The sequence below is a fragment of the Tachypleus tridentatus genome, unplaced genomic scaffold (genome assembly GCF_004210375.1).
Source record: "Tachypleus tridentatus isolate NWPU-2018 unplaced genomic scaffold, ASM421037v1 Hic_cluster_2, whole genome shotgun sequence".
In the NCBI taxonomy this organism is placed as follows: domain Eukaryota; kingdom Metazoa; phylum Arthropoda; class Merostomata; order Xiphosura; family Limulidae; genus Tachypleus; species Tachypleus tridentatus.
In genome coordinates, this window is record NW_027467782.1 from 46795860 (window position 1) to 46814848 (window position 18989).

Genomic DNA, 18989 nt, shown 5'->3' on the forward strand with positions numbered 1-18989 from the left:
ACAGTAAACGAGAAAACAACTGCGAAATTGTATTCAATTTTGTAGATTTCTTAAAGCACAAAAGTACACAATCTATGCTGTGCCCATCACGGGTATTGAAACCCGGTTTGTAGCATTTTGAGCCACGTGGGAGCTGACTTTATAGGACAGTTTACGATAACAGTGCAAAAAGGCGCAAGGCTTAACAAAACATATCGAAAACGTATTTCGTTGGAGGTCGTTCTTTAATATCGATTAATAAGAATCACACGTGAGGAAAAACTGTACGCACGTGTACGTGTATAAGGCATACTGTACATGCTTCGGGCAGAATCTCTATCATCATACACGGTAAGATGTAAATTCACAGAGATTTTCAGTGTATTAAAAATAACAGTCAGATAAACTTTTCTCTAGAATCATTATTCTATTTAAAACCATGCTCTGTATGTAACACGTATATCGCTTTAACAAGTTCAAAGTAACGCTTTTCAAAACTCTTTACATAAATTATATTTCTTCATGTCAGGTTACCTTAAACAATGGAACTTCACGTGACCTTCGGTCGAATGTGGAAGTTTCATAGTTTTCAAAGTTCAAGGTTGCAAGGGCTAACTAATTGTATATTGCATATAATTTTTTTTCCCCCTCGTATGTTGTCATGACAACCGAGTATCAAGGTCGAAAGGCGCGGTTGATCACGTTTTTTGTCTCGTGTGTGCATGCAAGCAAGCTCTGTCGCCAAGCGAAGATCGATAATTTCCAGGCAGCGTCAGGTTTCCGTCCTGAATCAAGGCTTTACAATGCTTTATGACTGATACAATACGATTCTGGCGGCTGTAACAGTCTTACCAGAAATAGATTAATTACAACTGTTACGAATACGGTTTAGACTAACACGTTACTCGTGTATATAAAAGAACAAAACGTACGCGGAGTGAAAAGAAACAACCAAAAAAACACCCATTAATGAAATGTATATATATCCACATAAAACATTAATCATAATAGAATATTTGAATTAAATGAATGAGAAATTTGCATCGAACTTAATAAAAAACAAGTTTGATATATTCCTTATAATATTGTGATTTTATATTCCGCAACACCAGACTGTAAAACTGATTTTAAAGATATTAAAACACCTGGAAATTTACACAAGAAGTAAAGTGAGAAAAAATTATATTATCTGTTTGTTTCAGCCTTGAAGACCAGAAAATATATTGCAAAATTTTTCTACAGGGTGGCCCGTAAGTCCCTACCAATCAATATGTTGTTATAAACAACGTTATAATACTAATGATGAAATGAAGGCAGCTGCTACCACGGCATTTGGAACAATAATCCCTGCCATGTTGAGGAAAATGTCTCAAAACATGGCGTCGCATAATATTATGAAGCGAGAATGAGGGACAGCACAGAGATAATACACTGGATATATAAGGTATATAGATGGGTAGAGACTTACGCGCCACCCTGTAGATAGTTTCGTAAGCGCCTGCTGACAACCCACAGTATCAAAAAGCGTATGGTGTTCGTGTTCTCTCTTTATATTAAATAACAAATATCGTTTGATATACGTAATATTTTATTTCATTCGTATCGATATGTTTACAGCAATAATTTTAACCGTAACGGTTTAAATATGTTTAACCCGTCAAAGAAATGTTCACTTTGCTTCATCGTGAATTGTCTGTGTTTTTTCGTATAACAAAGCCGTATTGAGCTATCTGCCGAGTCCACCGAAGGGAAGTGAACCGTAGACTTACCGCTCGTTGTACCAGGTGGGAACTCTTCGTGAACTATACAAGAGAGAACAACAGTTTATATATTTTATACAGTATAGAGGTGCAATTGTAACTGCACAACAGCTGTTGGAGTTGTGTTTCTAATTAACACCATGAATTATTGATGAATTTATTTAGCAAATTATATTTTAATGAAATGTTAAAAATCTAGGTGTATATCTAAACAGTTAACACCAGTTTTTTGTCTAATAAAATATTAATGTTTATTTTTCACATTGCTCATCTCACTATAACAATTTTTTCTCCAGCCGAAATTATGGTTTCCTTTCTTCATCTCTTGTTTCCACAAATTAGACAAAGTTTTAATTCTACTCGTGTTTTGTTCAGATGGATAAACCAGCATGGCCACAGAACTTGGTTCTGGCGTTTTATATTTTGAAACGTTAAGTTCCTGGTGATTTTTTGTTTACTTTCTATCGATTTTTCTATATTATTTTGATGGACTGTCACAGTCTAGCATACTTTCTGGTTTGTAAAATGTTTTGGCGTCTTCCAAAACGTGGTTGATCTATGTAGCTGTCTGATCTCCAGAACATATCATAAATTTAACCACATCACTTATACACCGGAAAATTTATGATGATGACTGAGGAAGGTCGAAACGTTGTTCTCTCCTTATCAATAAAAGGGTTAACACCCTTACCAGCCGTTCTGATACAAAAAAAAAACAACAAAAAAAATACATGAACGATTGTCAACAACGGTTAGGTTACGATTGTTTGTTTGTTTTGAATTTCGCGCAAAGCTACTCGAGGGCTACCTGCGCTATCCGTCCCTAATTTAGTAGTGTAAGACTAGAGGGAAGGCAACTAGTCATCACCACCCACCGCCAACTCTTGGGCTACTCTTTTACCAACGAATAGTGGAATTGACCGTAACATTATAACGCCCGCAGGGTTGAAGGGGGCGAGCATGTTTGGTGCGACCGAAATTCGAACCCGCAACCCTCGGATTACGAGTCGAACGCCTTCACACGCTTGGCCATGCCGGGCCTTTAGGTTAGGATATCTACATGTATGAACTAAACACATCGGTAGTCAGCAAGAGGTTGGTTATATCTACTTGTAGTAATTTTTACATAAGTAATTGTTTGTTGTTTCACTAGCACAAAAGATGCCCTGTACTAGAGTTATCGGTTTTAGAACTAGCAAACACGATTCGAATTAATGTTATACGTCAAAATATTCTCAGCACTTCAGGCTATAGATACCTTGTTATAGTGACAGCCAATCCCTTAGCATAGGGCGTAGCGTGCTGGATGCCTTCCCTTTGGTCAGTAATTCGAAATTAAGGGCAGTGACAAATAGCCTAATAGCTCTGCCATGAATACAAATTCTATTAGGCAGAAAATAAAAGTACATAAAACGCTAAACAAACACGCGTAACTTTTACAGATGTGTTGTTTCCAGTTCGTAGACTCGTGTACTTATGTACGTTGGTCGTCGAACTACGACCAACCTATTAGCCAATAGTAATAAACAACCGACTAACGTTGCATATTATTTACGGAATAAAAACAACAAAAAACAAATAGTTGAAGTCAACTAACCAAGCTCTTTCTAAGTTAATACACACGTTTTATACGTACAATTATGACACACCTCTGTAAGTTGGTTTCTAAACCACAGTTTTTACGTGGCCTTGACTTGTATCGGTCATGACTTGGTTCTTTAACAATTTATTTTTTTAAAGATTCAGATATGTTCTTGCCCATCCGACGGTCCTTAAAACTTTAATATGGTTGTTAATCGTTCAGCTAGTAAGTGGATTTCTTTACGTGTACCAACAACAAAAACTAAAAAGCGAAGAATGAATGTCAACTTATTTAGGAGCGGTTGCCTCCAGGGCTCGCGACAAGACTTGCAGCTGCTACATAGCAGGGGTTACCTTATATATCAGTTCTTAAATAGAAGAGTCTCAGACTAAATAAATCTTGAACGACTAAATTCTTGTACAGTGAATATCGTCATGGTTTAATAACAATCTGGACTAGAACGTGTTGGACAACCGAGCAAGGCAGTTCAACTGCAACTTATTTTTCGATAGATTAGGTTTAACAAAAGGCTTCGTTACAAAACCTTACAAGAACTTTAGAAAGTTTACGTTTCACATTACAAATTGACATGTTTTTAAAGCGCTGTTGAACAAAAGTAAAGAATATTTATGTAGAAGAAAAACAGTTAAATAAATATGACAAAATCCAATCCATATCTCGAACAACGATATTTACAGAATAGAGTGCTTTTCCATAATACTCAGTTTTTTTGAAAGTTACAGGAAACATCTAGATTACAATCTTAAATATGATTTCATAAAACTTGTATTAGTAAAGATCTTACTCAAATAGAAAACTAAAGTTCTTAATTTGTTTGAAAATGTTAATGAACATTTATTTCCTAAACGATTTCGGTCTTTAGCAAAATCGTGAAGTTAATTTACTTTTGATTAATGGTAAAACAAACTTTGAGAGAATGAAGTTTAATACTTTAAAACAAAACATCTTCAGAGCCATAAAGAAAAATTCACGATTATGCTCCTCTTTAATTACATGAAGGCCCCAAGAACAAAACACAAAACCAATGTATAACTAAAAATTAGATACTCGTGCGAAGAATCTTATATATTAAGTTGGCAAACAATATATAATACACATTTCAACAAAACGTATAGTATGTTCTTGCAATAATAAAACATTTTATTGTGCTTATAAATAGTTTTGCCAACTTATTACTGTAAAAATAAAAACTTTATCTGTAATGAATTCCACAACGCGGCCTGGCATGACCAAGCGCGTAAGGCGTGCGACTCGTAATCTGAGGGTCGCGGGTTCGAGCCCGCGTCGCGCTAAACATGCTCGCCCTCCCAGCCGTGGGGGTGTATAATGTGACGGTCAATCCCACTATTCGTTGGTAAAAGAGTAGCCCAAGAGTTGGCGGTGGGTAGTGATGAATAGCTGCCTTCCCTCTAGTCTTACACTACTAAATTAGGGACGGCTAGCACAGATAGCCCTCGAGTAGCTTTGTGCGAAATTCCAAAACAAACAAACAAAACAAAACAATTCCACAACGGACATGTAAATAGTGAGAGCTCACCGATATAAACGGGCACTTTTCAAGCAGTGTGAACCGTTAGAAGAGACTACGACTATAAACGGGCACTTTTCAAGCAGTGTGAACCGTTAGAAGAGACTACGACTATAAACGGGCACTTTTCAAGCAGTGTGAACCGTTAGAAGAGACTACGACTATAAACGGGCACTTTTCAAGCAGTGTGAACCGTTAGAAGAGACTACGACTATAAACGGGCACTTTTCAAGCAGTGTGAACCGTTAGAAGAGACTACGAGTTGCTTCTAGTATTCAGAGTACAAAAACCAGAAGACAATTCTTTTATTCCAATTCAGTTGTCCTTATGAACGCTTTTAAAAATCTGAAACTGAGTTATTACGTAGTAACACTTAGTAGAAAAATCGATACCTTTATTTTAACGTGATGTTACCTTAATTTTCAACAGATGAAATATGTTTTCTTACTAATAACTCGCAGCATGGAATGTAAAACCAGTGCACGTCACTGCTTAATAACATGTATTGGTTTCTAAATTAATATTAATGAGTTTATTACAACTAACGAATTCTGTCAAGTTATCTATTTATGCGTATTATTAATCAACAGTAAATTATTATACATCTTACCAACTAACAGCTGCTGTAACCAGTTTACCCAAACAAAGCCCATGTGAACGCTGAGGGCAGCGACATGCCGTTCAAGGCCATAAGCTTTGGAGAAAGTAAATCACCTTGAAAGAGAAGTCGTTTTTAGGCAATCCTTGACCAAGAACGCGGTCTAGCGCTCAAGCAGTTTTTAATGTTGAGATTAAAGTCGTAACCGGCTTTGTTTAGAATTCAAACTACGTACCTTCCGAATTCAGAAGTGACCTAAGAGCTGATCTGTTTATGGCGACACCACCAACACAGTTCGTTTTCTCAAGGCTAGAACGTAGCGTATAATAATACTCTTCGTGAACGTTTAAGACGACGCGTACGACAAACAATGTCAGATAAACGAAACCGGATGTGTACGTGCGTTTCGATAAATGAAAGGAAATACATCAACAAAGTACATCAAAAACATTTTTCTTCAGTTTTTCGAATGCGGAGGAAAACATTAACAACGTTATCTTTTTTGAAAAATATACAACCAATAATTCTACATTCTATAACGTTTTCTTTTGTTTTACGTTGTTGTTAAATATTATAATTTTGAAACCATATCTGCATTATCTTTAACCTCAAACACGAGCTCGTAGACTAGACAATTATTTTTTCCGTTTTGCTTAGAAACTCCATTTCTTTTCCCTTCAAAGTAATCGATCTCTATTTCTATATTTGATAAAGACTATTGCAGTTTGAAAATAATTTATTTTAGACATACGTGAGAAATAAAAAAGTCACCTAGTTCTAGAAGCATAAACCCTCTATTCAATTTTCAAGTCAATATGGCTACTCCATCGAGATTGAACTAAGTCCGAAACACTCTCGAATCCGACAGAATTTGTTCGATAAAACTGACATATTTCGTTAAAAAAATCTTAATATATCTACATAACCATAGTTTTATTGTATTTTACACCTAATCTCTGTTTGACAATTTATAACTCAAATTTACTATTAAAATATTACTTCTCCGGACCCAACACTTATACCAATAAAACCCATCTAGCAGCTGCAGAAAGTCTTAGGACATTCACTTTTACGCGGGAATGAGATAGGTATAAACGAAACCCCGCCTAGTTAACTCAAATACACCAATCAAATATCGATACTCTCAACGCTAACGTTCAAGCTCTTAGCAAATACTGTGTGAGCTATGCCATGACGTCAGGATTAATAGGAGCAGTACAGCTTAGGCGCAGATAACATTTTGAGAAGAGAGAAACGGTTTGTCTATGCAGAAAGGAAACAACGTTGTTGTGGAAGTGGTAGTTAGGTTTTATAAAATCATTTTTGTAATTTATTTGTGTGTCAGCGTATCATTCTCAGATGCCAGCTACTCTGTTTCATGAAATGGAACGCAATAGTCTCGAAGATCAAAGAGCGTTGCAGTTAGCTTTAGAACTGTCAATGCTTGGCCTGAACAACGAAAGTACTATGATTCATTCCAACGATACCAGCCGTACTATTAATAGTAATACCAGAGGCAAGAAAGGCCAGAATACTACTGAGTGTGTTCCTGTCCCAAGTTCAGAACACGTGGCAGAAATTGTTGGTAGACAAGGTGAGGCTATGCCTTATTTAACCTTTTCTTTTATGCATTAAGTTTAAAAACAAACAGTTAATGCTGTGATTGGAAGCCCACTTTCTATTTGAAACGAAGGTCTTTGTTCAACAAAACTAGCCAGTACTGGTATTATGTTTTCCCGGAAGGCATTGCGCGAATCGCGCCATTTCTTTGTGTGAAAATTTGTTCCCCGTCGGTCTGAAACCACGTGCTCGGTGCTTTTATGAAGTGTTCCAAAATAGTAAGGTATAATTTAATAAAAATCGTATGGTGTTCAATTGATAATTGTCTTGAGTAGAATTAAGCTCTTATACTGCGTGTGTTTTGTTTTCAAATTTGAACTTAAAATGGTAGTCTATTGTGGGTTTGTGTAACAACTGAATTTTGACATATAGTATTACAACATTAGTCATCTTTTTATTTTAATATTTTATTACGCAATTTTTAGTTGTCACCGTTTAATTTTAAACAGCATTTCTGATGAACTTCTTTGACGAGAAACCCACTTGAAATGAAAATGCATCTCAGAACGGCTAGTATGGGTATTACGCTTATGGGTAAGGAGAGAACCTTTCGACCATCCTGATGTTAATACCCATACCAGCTGTTCTAATATACATGTTTGTACTGCTACTATATTGACCAAAGTAAATCTTCGATCTAAGCCTCACGGTAGAAATGTATTATGTGACTGAGTGTTTATACTGACATGTGTTATTTAGTGTCGGTCAATACACAGTTTTTGTTGTTGTTTTTTCGGTATTAAAATTTTGTTTAACGATTGTGTCTCATTGTCTGTGGTTTTAAAACACAATAAAAATTTAATGTCAGTATTCTAAACGACAGTTTCTTACTGTTAACACCAACAAGTTTTAATTTTTACTGTCCATATAAATAAGAACTTTCGACTTTTAACTAGGATGCAAGATTAAGGCACTTCGGGCAAAGACCAACACATACATCAAGACTCCTGTTCGTGGGGAGGAACCAGTTTTTGTGGTCACAGGACGAAAAGATGACGTTTCGGCTGCCAAGAAGGAGATAGTGTCCGCTGCTGAACACTTCAGTCAGATCCGAGCCCAACGTAAAAACAACCAGACTGGAGTATTGGCTCCAGGTCCTAATTCCAACATACCGGGACAGGCAACGATCCAGGTCAGAGTACCCTACAGGGTGGTTGGACTGGTGGTTGGGCCTAAGGGTGCTACCATTAAACGCATACAACAACAGACCAACACTTACATTGTGACTCCCAGTCGTGACAAAGAACCAGTTTTTGAAGTTACCGGACTACCAGAAAATGTAGAAAGTGCTCAAAAAGAAATTGAAGCTCACATTGTTGTACGTACTGGTGGCATGCTAGACTCTAATGATGAAAATTATTCAAAACCTAATGGGGTGGATCAGAGGTTCTCTGGGAACCTAAACTTAACCAATGGCTTTGTTACATCTATGTTTAAATCAGATCTTGATGGGTTTGTTTCACATTTACGAGATAACAAAAATTTGCTCACGCAAACCTCTCAAGAGAATATCTTTTCGTTTTCTTCTAATGGTTCAGTTAAACTCGCAGACCATTGTCCTTTCACGGGCGGCTTTTCTAATGGGTTTGGTTTTTACGACACGGATGAGGGTTTAGGTGACTCTCCAACATTTGACCCCATAGTTATTCCAACACCAACAAGTTGGCCAGATGGAAATTTGTATCCAAACTGTAACTTGTCTGGACGAAGTGGAAGTCTTGGCAGTGAAGGTACAGCTCTTACACAAGCCATCACCGATGGTTTCCTCTTGGACCATCCTCCGGCGAGACGTGTTGAAAGTGATCCCCTATCTACATTACCCTCTCTCACGTCACTGCCAAATACTACGACCAACATGTCTACAAATAGACCATTCGTCAACAGTACTGGCAGTCTAGCAAGCAGTCCCACTGACTCTCTGGGGTCCATTGGAAAGAACTGTAGACGAGAGTGCATTGTCTGTTTTGAAAGTGATGTTGTGGCCGCTCTGGTTCCATGTGGCCATAACTTGTTTTGTTTGGAATGTGCCAATCGTATCTGTGAGAAATCAGAACCAGCATGTCCAATATGTTACCAGCACGTGTCCCAAGCAATTCGCATTTACTGTTAGTCTGAGATAGTTGTACATATAGTTCTGGGTAAGCATGCTCACTGGCCCGGGCCAGGTTTGTAATAGGTAACATAATTTCCTACATTATATATTTTGTAGTTTAATAAATAAATTGAACTCGCGCATTATCACATTTCTTCATTAACCTGTAATGCATAACTGTATTAGTATTAACACGAGAATGTCGCTGAGATATTTCATCTTCTCATAAAAATAGTATTAAATATATAATAGATTTTATTCTTGATGTAATATGTTATATTTAAGAGGCGAAATACTTATTTGCTAGAAAGTCTTTGGAATAGTTGAGTATGTTTTTAAATTGTAAAAAGTTTGGTTGCCAATTGAATATATATCTTTAAAAAAAACAGAGGTGATTTATTTTATTCAAAATTTTATAATGGTTTGTTGTGTGACGTATCGTAAAAATATTTAGTAACCGTACTTTGTGTATTTGTCAAGTCGATTTTTCTTGCACAAACGTAGGGTAAGTTTTCCTATTTTTAGTATTTGTATGTTAATATATTCACTGACAGTCCTGTTTACCATTTCCAAGTTGTGTAAACTTCATTAGAGCAAATATTTAGCTGATGGACATTGTTTTCTATTATTTAAAACGTATGCCTTATTTTTCTGATACAAGTTGTCTTGCCACGATTATTTTAATGTCTTCCATTTATTTATATTTGGCATCTAAAGAAAGCTTGAGAGAAATCTTTTTTGTTGTCGCAGTATGGTTCAGTATTTTGTGATTTAATGTAATGTGTGTCCATGGCGCAATAATACTTTATTAACACTGAAAATTGGTGGGGAAGTCACAGTATTTTTAAACATGGAAACCGTTACGGCTATTTATGTATTTGAATAACTTCGGAATCTGACAATACCCGTAATGGAGGCAGTGTTTTTGTAGAGCTTGAAATTATTATATAATTGCGTGTGTAAACTTGTGAATGTTTTTCAAAGACTGTAAACAATTCGAGTTATTAGAATATACGACTTCTAAAAAATATCACATTTTCCAAAGCACGAAAGACCCTATTCACTATGCTCACGAATCGTGTATGTCTCGTAGGGTTACACGGGTGATTTGTAGTTTTATTGCTTTTGGGTATTTTGGCCAGTTCAAAATAAATGTTCTGACAATTAATAATAATGTGTTAATGTTTTTTTTCACTGTCACTGTATTGACTGCATAGTTCCATGCTAAAATAATTCTATTTTATTATTAAAATTTTGAATGTTTTGAAATAAAAATGTATTTTAAAGTTCAAATAAATACCTCTTGGTGTGTATTTGTGGACCAATGTTTTTGGATTTTTTCTTATTACAATTAAACCATACCTAAGAAACCTACTATAAATCAACTTAGCCACCAGTACAACTAAGTACAGTTTTCTAATCGGACTATAATTTTTAAATTGTAAGTTAATGTACACGTTTTAGAGAACTATGATTTATGTACGATTTTAACTGCGTTTTGTGGTAACCTATCATTGCAGGATAGTATCTAACTGTTGTATAATCCATCTCTGGGTTTTCTCAGTCTTGGGAGAGGTATCGAAGGTTCATGGTGTCCTGCGTCCTATTGGTTTTAATTACAACTAGCCTCTTTAAAAAATGATTAAAACTAATACTTTGTGGATAAGAATAAGCGAGTTTAACTTTTTTAAACACAATTGACGTGAAACGTTGTTGTCCAATTGTATATTAGTAATAGTAGTAACTTTAAAAGTGTACATGAATTGTTTGATCTTGAAATATTTCTTAAATAAATAGTGAATTATTTGAGAAAAAAAATTATTCGTCTGAGATATAAAAACGTCATTATTAAATAAAAAATGTTGGCTTAGTCAAGTGTAATTATTATGTTGTAGCTTTGCTCAGTACAACCGATTGAATTTTTCAGCGTGGACTGGCAAGTCCGTACGCGCAGTCTCAGTTTTAGGATAACAAGGTGCGATGACATAAGAATCCTACAAAACAAGTCTGGTAATTAGGATAAGTTTACTATTAGTAACTGACACTAAACAAGAAAAGCTTACGTAATTCCGAATGGCATGGTAACCAAGAAAGGTTTTAGTTGGGAGTTTATTTAAAATATTGAACAAGTTCTGTGCACAAAATAGTAAGATGAATATTTTGGTGGTTGTTTTCGTAATTGTTCTTGTACTGTTTTACGAATGACATAAAATTGGTGTAATAATAAATTGTGTTCCACAAAAGCTAAAGCATGCTAATAAATGAAGTACGAATAGAAAATTTAGCTCAAGTGATCATCTGTTTAGATGTGAACATATTGGCTTACATAACCAGTTCAGGTCATTTTAGTTCTCAAAGTATGAGGGTATGAAAACAGTTTCTTTTCGTTATAACAAAAACGAATTCCATAATCTTAACATGAGGAGTTCAACTTGTCAAGTAATGAGCAGTTGTTAAATTCATTAGATAAAACAAATATTTCTTGTCTGTATTAGTAAGAGGATAAAGCGTGTTTATTACATTTATCGATTTATCCTTAAGTTCCTAATGTTTCATCTTACGAGAAAGACAATGTTAACTTATTGTTTGAAATGTAATATTTTTTTTAAAACTAATGTTTGTTTCAAAATCGGTTTGTAATTTTGTCAATAAAAGACGACGGTTGATTTACCTAGTAGTGGTATCGTTCTAAATGATATTAGCTCTATTTTTAATATCTAAATAAACATTATCGCACAAAATATATTTGATACAAACAGTATTGCTGAGGTATATTTAAAAAAAACAAAACTGATAAACCACGTCCGTCTTTGTGCTCATAAAATTCATTGTAATTATTAAAAAAAAACGTAAAATGAAGAATAATTGTGAAATATTGCTATATGATACAGTGTATTAAAATAATATGTATGAATGCTAATAATGTAAGTAATTCAAAATATAAAGTTTCTTGGTGAAAGTCTATAATACAAGAGTTAAAAACTTTATCTACCAGATCGCGAAATGTGTTGGCCATCTTGTTTGTAACCTTGAAAATGCCCGCAGTCTCCCCAAGTCTTGCTGTTGATCGGGTCTGTTGGATTTATTTCTTTCGTGCATAGCCTGTGGCTGTTTTCATGAAAGTTCTTTCTTTAGCAGAATAAGCTACCGAACAACCATAAATTTGTGTGTGATAATTGGTGTTACTTCAAGCAACTTTTTTCAGACGCGTAGGCAAATATCTGTCTGGCGTAATAACTTTCATATATAAATAAAAATCATTAAGTTATCAATACTTAAAATTGTTTTTTGTTTTTTTTATAGATATGTGAAAGCAAAACTTAATCAAACTTGGTTGTTTTGAAGATTATTATTTAGAGGATTTCGGTAATAGTTTCACTGCGAAATGTAGCAGAAAATTCATAGTTTATCGTAATAAATTTTATAAATAAAAGTCTATTACCACTTCAAGAAAGTCATTGTATAGGGTGGCACAGTTTAAATGTGTTATGTTTTATTATAAATTCTTATCTGTATAATATGAATCAGTTACTGGCTTTAGACTTAAAACAATAGGTGATACCATAAAGTGATTTTTAAAATGTAACATTTGTTTGGTTTATAGAATAACCAGTAGTAGCGTACATGTGTATTCCTTACCATGCAACTAATGAACCTATGTTTATTAGAATACATGTGTGTGTGTGTGTGTGTCGTAAAATATTGAATGAAGTGTACAATTTAGTCTTTGTACAAAACTTGAGTAACTACTGAAGTCTCCTGTCAGTCATACGTGTAGTTATTCTAGATTGTGTGACACCATACCGTGAAATTGAGAAACTGAATCACACCAAAATGGTAAAGTTCACGATAATTCAATTTTTAGTACGAATCGTTAAAACCAAAAAGCAAAAAGACATTTTATTATCTTGGTTACAGCCATAAACATTTAAATGTGTATGGAGATTTTTTTTTTGTCCAAAAAATATTAAACTTCTACGGGCACGTACAGTAATGTAACTACGAAATGAATTAATACAAATTATATCGCCAATGGTAAGGATTATTAGACCAAAGTGTTCTCTGTGTTACCTTCAGCTTACAATACTGGTCACGTAATGGCAGACTTATTTCCTAAGTGATGACGTCAATAACCAACTTCCATTGTTTTATCATTCATTTTCAAAAATAAACATTAAAAAAAAAAAGAAACTTGGCCTTTGAACTGGTAGCGAATAAAATCAATCTACTTCCTACGAAAATAATGTATATAATTACAAATAGAATCCATTAGAAATAACTACAAAAAATAAATGAACGTGACAGTTTCAACACTGGGCGTCGGCCATAATTTCTTGACGGAACAATCCGTTGGTTTTCAACGAAAATATCAAAAGTAAAATGAACAGTTTTGTCTGTATTTAATTTCAAACAGTCTAGTTCAAAGTAACAAAAGTGAATTGTTGTTTTCCTCGCGTTCAAAGCTTTCAGCAACCGCTTCACAGGATAATATGTTACGTAATAATAACTGCTTTGAAAATGTGTGTTAGCTTGTGCACGTGATCGTTGTCTTGACAGCAGCGTTTCCTCTGAGCTGCGCGGCCTCATTAACCCTGGTAGTTGATAGGCCTAAAGCTCAAGTAACCAAGTGGCTTAATGATCCAGTAGGATTGATCGCCTAAAATGTCATTCGGGATGTGAATTGAAAAAAAAATGGAGGGATATTGATTGACAGTTTTCTTTTTAGAACAAGCTCGCATTGGATTATCTGCCGAGTCCCCAACGTGTAATTAAACGCTAGATTTTAGCGTTGTAAGACCATAAATATACATTGTCTCGCCTTGGGACTGTGTTGTTTTGTTTTCTTATAGCAAACCCACATTGGGTTATCTGCTGAGTCCACCGAGAGGAATCGAACGCCTGATTTTAGCGTTGTAAATCCGTAGTCTTACCGCTGTAGCAGCGGGAAACGACTGTGTTGTCAGACATGAATAAATGTTTTTTTTACTGTAACAGTAAGAAATGTTTAATATATTTTCTCTTACGAAATCATATTCAAATTATTGACATTTGGAGTGGGTGCATTAGGGCTCCCAATATAATAGTGTTTGTTGTTTCTGACGCTAGGCTTGTTTACACATTCACTCTCACGAAAAAAAATATTTTTAAATTTAGAATTTTTCTTGAATGTGAATCATGGCTTAGTTTGGGTGTTGTGAAATAAAAAAAACTATATAAAGAGATTGTCTGTGACCTGCCCAGTATCGAAACCCCATTTTTAGCACTGTAGACTCACAGCTGAGTCACCAGGGGCGTGTTCTGATGTGACACTCCTCGTGGAACGTCTGTTGGATATAATTTACAAATGTTCCCACCGCGGCTATTTCAGTTCCAACCTACCTTTGTGTCATACTCTGTTTTCCCGCTTAATTATTGGGTAGGAACTGCAGAATATCCGTAAGTTCACTACAAAATGTATTATGTAGCGGAACTCTGAATTATTTTAACTCCAAATGGGTTTGGAGGAGAGAGGGAATGGATACAAGTTAACCTTTTCAATTAAAAAAAAACTATTAGTTTCTTATGCAGTTAAGATGGTTCTATTTTGTTATTATGCACAAAAGGGCTATCTGTGCTCTGCCCACCGCGGATATCGAAACCAGGTTTTCAGTAGTATGAGTCTTTGCCACTGTGAGAGCTGTTAAGATGAATTGTTCTGTCTTCCACTACGCCACCCGCTAGTACAGCGGTATGTCTTCGGATTTACAACGCTAAAATCAGGGGTTCGATTCCTCTGGGTGGGCTCAGCAGATAGTCTGATGTGGAAGGGCCTGGTATGGCCAAGCGCGTAAGGCGTGCGACTCGTAATCCGAGAGTCGCCTGTTCGCGCCCGCGTCGCGCTAAACATGCTCGCCCTCCCAGCCGTGGGGGGCGTATAATGTGACGGTCAATCCCACTATTCGTTGGTAAAAGAGTAGCCCAAGAGTTGGCGGTGGGTGGTGATGACTAGCTGCCTTCCCTCTAGTCTTACACTGCTAAATTAGGGACGGCTAGCACAGATAGCCCTCGAGTAGCTTTGTGCGAAATTCCAAAAAACAGTCTTCCACTGACAGAACATGGCTTTATATGAGAAAGTACTATTCACACTGTATCCTAATTGAGTGATCTACTTCCGTGAGTAATCAGGACGAAAGGAACTTAAAGGTTTTCTCTATTCATTCTTTACTGCACCAACATCTTATGTTCAATATTAAAAGTTTGATAACATAATAGTCTGAATACTGTATTTTTCATCCTAGACTTTACGTATGGTAATAAGTTATACCACATTCTTAATCTTTCATCAAATATTTTACGCTCAGTGATAGATTAGACTGGACCATAGATTGTGTTTGATAGCATACTAGACTGAATCCTAGATCCTACACCTTACGTTTGTTAGCATAATAGACGGAATGCATTTTTAAAACTTAGATGTGACGATATGTACCTTTAGTACGACCAGACTTAGCGCTAGAATATCAGAATCAGATTTGTTTGAAAAGCTACCTTAATTTTATAGTTTGTATGCTAGTGAAGCTAAGGAACAGAATACAATTATGTGTGTGTTTTTTATAGCAAAGCCACATTGGGCTATCTGCTGAGTCTACCGAGGGGAATCGAACCTCTGACCATCGAATGAATTCACCTTCATGAACATCAGAATCTACACTTGAACAATATAAAATAAACTGGAAATTGAAGATGGTTTGTTTTTTTAATTTCGCGCAAAGCTACACGAGGGTTATCTGCGCTAGCCGCCCTGATCAGACATTACTGTGTATCGACCAGTTAGACGTGAAAAGTTGGTTGTACCCTAACATCAAAATTTTACAGCAGCTAGTGACGTCATAATACGATTGTTCTCGGAAAAATTTAATTATCACAACGACTCGTAACGCCAGAATGATAGATCTACTAATGGTTTCATAACACTGTTGATAGAGTGAAAGTGCTACACTGAGAGCAGAAGAACACAACACATATACACTGATACCACACTTGTGAGATATACAAAGAAGAAAAATACACCACAGTTATAATGACAACACTAAAACACGGTTATATCAACACTGAAAAAACACTACAGCTATATTAATACGTCAAAGACCACAACCGTACTGATAACACTGTGTAACAAATGTTTTCTTATTTCTGGACAGAAAGTGTTATTTCTCAATTGCTTATGCCTAAAGTTAATGGAAAAGACCTATTTTTCTCTTCAAACTTTGCTTTTGTGACCTGGGTAATGAAATTTTCAAATTTACCCATTTTCCAAAACATTCCACGTGGATTAAGTACTGAGTAGTTAATAGAGATGATTCTCGAAACTACAAGAACTTTCTGGAATATTGTAGAACTTACAAGAATTTTCTAGCATGTTTTAGAACTTACTTTTAGAATTTTCTAGAACTTTTTTATAGAAATATATACAGAGGCTCACCACTTCAGTTTAGTTCTAGCTGCCTATGTGAACATATAGACCTATCTGATTTTATCAGAGATGGCATCAAGAAGCTATAAACATTCTCCAGAAGCTTTCTGCTACGTATGTGGCTAATTTATCAAGACAAGATCGGAAAAGTACTCCGTGACAGCATCTGCTAAAATAAGTGAAGCCCACAAGACATATTTCAACATGTCTGTCGGGGATAAAGATAAAACCTGGGCAAATCATTTTACCTGCGAGCACTGCAAAGAAACACTAGAAGGTGAGACGGACAATTTTTGTTTGCTTGAATAGTAAGATTTTATATTATACAAATTTTACTCCTTTCAAATTTTAAATATCTTTTAAATTATTTTTTTTAAATTCGAATAGTACAGAAAAAAATATCACATATAAAATATTTTGAACCTCTTACACATTAGTTGTGGATGAAATATATTTATTCTTCATAATAACAATTTTATTTTTTTCTCTTTTACAGGATGGTACAGAGGGGAAAAGAGAGCCATGAAGTTAACTGTTCCAAGAATTTGGTGTGAACCCACTGACCACTCAAGCAATTGCTACTTCTGCATGGTGGACCCTTCCAAACGTCGGGTTGGTAAGAATACATCTGCTATCATGTATCCGGACCTTCCATCATCCATCGCCCCAGTCCCACACTGCCCTGAGCTACCTGTAACCACTTCACCAGAGAGAAAGCAGCCATCCTCAGAAGAGAACAGCAAATCAGAAGAGGAGGTAGACGTTGAAAATCCAGATTACAATTTCAGAGGTTCATCTGGTGAGAGAAACCCATACTACCCCAACCAAAGAGACCTCAATGACTTGATCAGAGATCTTGGTCTAACTGAGTCGAATGTCAAGACTATATTTGGGGGCTGATACGTGAAAGTGATTTACATTACAGTCGCAAATCTCGAAAAACTACTCACTTCGAAACATTTTTGTATAACTTTAGTATAAATACATGGAAATCTTGATTCATATGTTGTTTTATTCAGACCTTATGTAAATGTACAAATTTGCCCGTTTTTACAAAGAAAATAGATTAATTTCTAAATTTCATTATCCAGGTCACAAAAGCAAAGTTTGAAGGGAATAATGACCATTTTCTGTACCTTTACAACATAAGTAATTAAACACATACTATCCAGGAACAAAATTTGTGTTACATAGTGTAATGTCAGAACACTACAAGTATATTGATAAATCAAGGACCACAACTATATAAGTAACATCAAAACATTACAACTACATTAATAAGTTAGAGACCAGAATTATACTGACAATGTCAGAACACTACAACTACATTCCCAAGGACTGTACGAAACCTGACATGATATTTTAAAAGTATTGGTTAAATGTCTGTCAGTGGTGCAGTAGGAAGTAAGGATGTTTATAACACAGAATCTGGATTTTGATACCCGTGGTTGCACAGCAGAGATAACTCAATATGTTGCTTTGTGCTTAACGACACATAAAACAAAAACATTGTGTAAATATAACACACTAACCATATTAAATATTTGTTATTAAAATCATGTGTACTGGATATCAGTTTTTCTCAGATTTACCTCAAGTTTTGATTATGTATTGCAGATTAGATGTTTATTAAAACATATTCAGATTAAAAGAAACATCACAAAGCAAACAACTTCAGCCTTATCACAACATATCAATTTTATCGATTCGCCAGCTCTCGACGTACAAACAGTGCTAACATTAAAAATTCGATTCCCATTGGTGGACATAGCAATGGGCTTTGCCGCTGGAAAAAACACACACGCAAACATCGTAACCTAATATTCGTTTAAATGTAATACAACGGCAGAATCCTAGGTTTGATCACCACTGTTTAAATATATTCTACAAATGTTGTTAAGTGGATCTAGCTCAAATTAAATCAACAGTGTTTAATCTGTATTCCTCTAGTATTGTTAAGTGGGTCTAGCTTAAATTAAATCAACAGTGTTTAATCTGTATTTCTCTTGTATTGTTAAGTGGATCTAGCTCAAATTAAATCAACAGTGTTTAATCTGTATTCCTCTAGTGTTGTTAAGTGAACCGAGCTTAAATTAAATCAACAGTGTCTAATCTGTAATCCTTTTGTATTGTTAAGTTGATGTAGCTCAAATTAAATCAACAGTGTTTAATCTGTTTTCTTGTAGTATTTTTAAGTGGGCCAAGCTTAAATTAAATCAACAGTGTTTAATCTGTATTCCTCTAGTATTGCTAAGTGGATCTAGCTCAAATTAAATCAACAGTGTTTAATCTGTATTCCTCTAGTATTGTTAAGTGGATCTAGCTTAAATTAAATCAACAGTGTTTAATCTGTATT

General features: G+C 35.3%; 2 protein-coding genes and 1 long non-coding RNA gene across 3 annotated transcripts; 2 read left to right on the forward strand and 1 right to left on the reverse strand.

Moving 5' to 3' along the window:
- Positions 1-1549: 1549 nt before the first annotated feature.
- On the reverse strand, positions 1550-6233 carry LOC143243357 (uncharacterized). The gene is made up of 2 exons (XR_013024333.1): positions 5481-6233; positions 1550-1781 (listed from the first exon to the last, which is right to left on the reverse strand). It is a non-coding gene; the product is annotated as an uncharacterized LOC143243357 (long non-coding RNA).
- A 448-nt stretch (positions 6234-6681) lies between these two features.
- Positions 6682-10493, forward strand: LOC143243356 (RNA-binding protein MEX3B-like). The gene is made up of 2 exons (XM_076487232.1): positions 6682-7062; positions 7985-10493. The coding sequence occupies exons 1-2, from the start codon at positions 6828-6830 to the stop codon at positions 9196-9198; spliced, it is 1449 nt and encodes a 482-aa protein (XP_076343347.1). The 5' UTR covers positions 6682-6827; the 3' UTR covers positions 9199-10493.
- Positions 10494-15777: 5284 nt separating this feature from the next.
- Positions 15778-18189, forward strand: LOC143243358 (uncharacterized). Its single transcript, XM_076487233.1, has 2 exons — positions 15778-16910; positions 17130-18189. The coding sequence occupies exons 1-2, from the start codon at positions 16838-16840 to the stop codon at positions 17531-17533; spliced, it is 477 nt and encodes a 158-aa protein (XP_076343348.1). The 5' UTR covers positions 15778-16837; the 3' UTR covers positions 17534-18189.
- Positions 18190-18989: the final 800 nt, after the last annotated feature.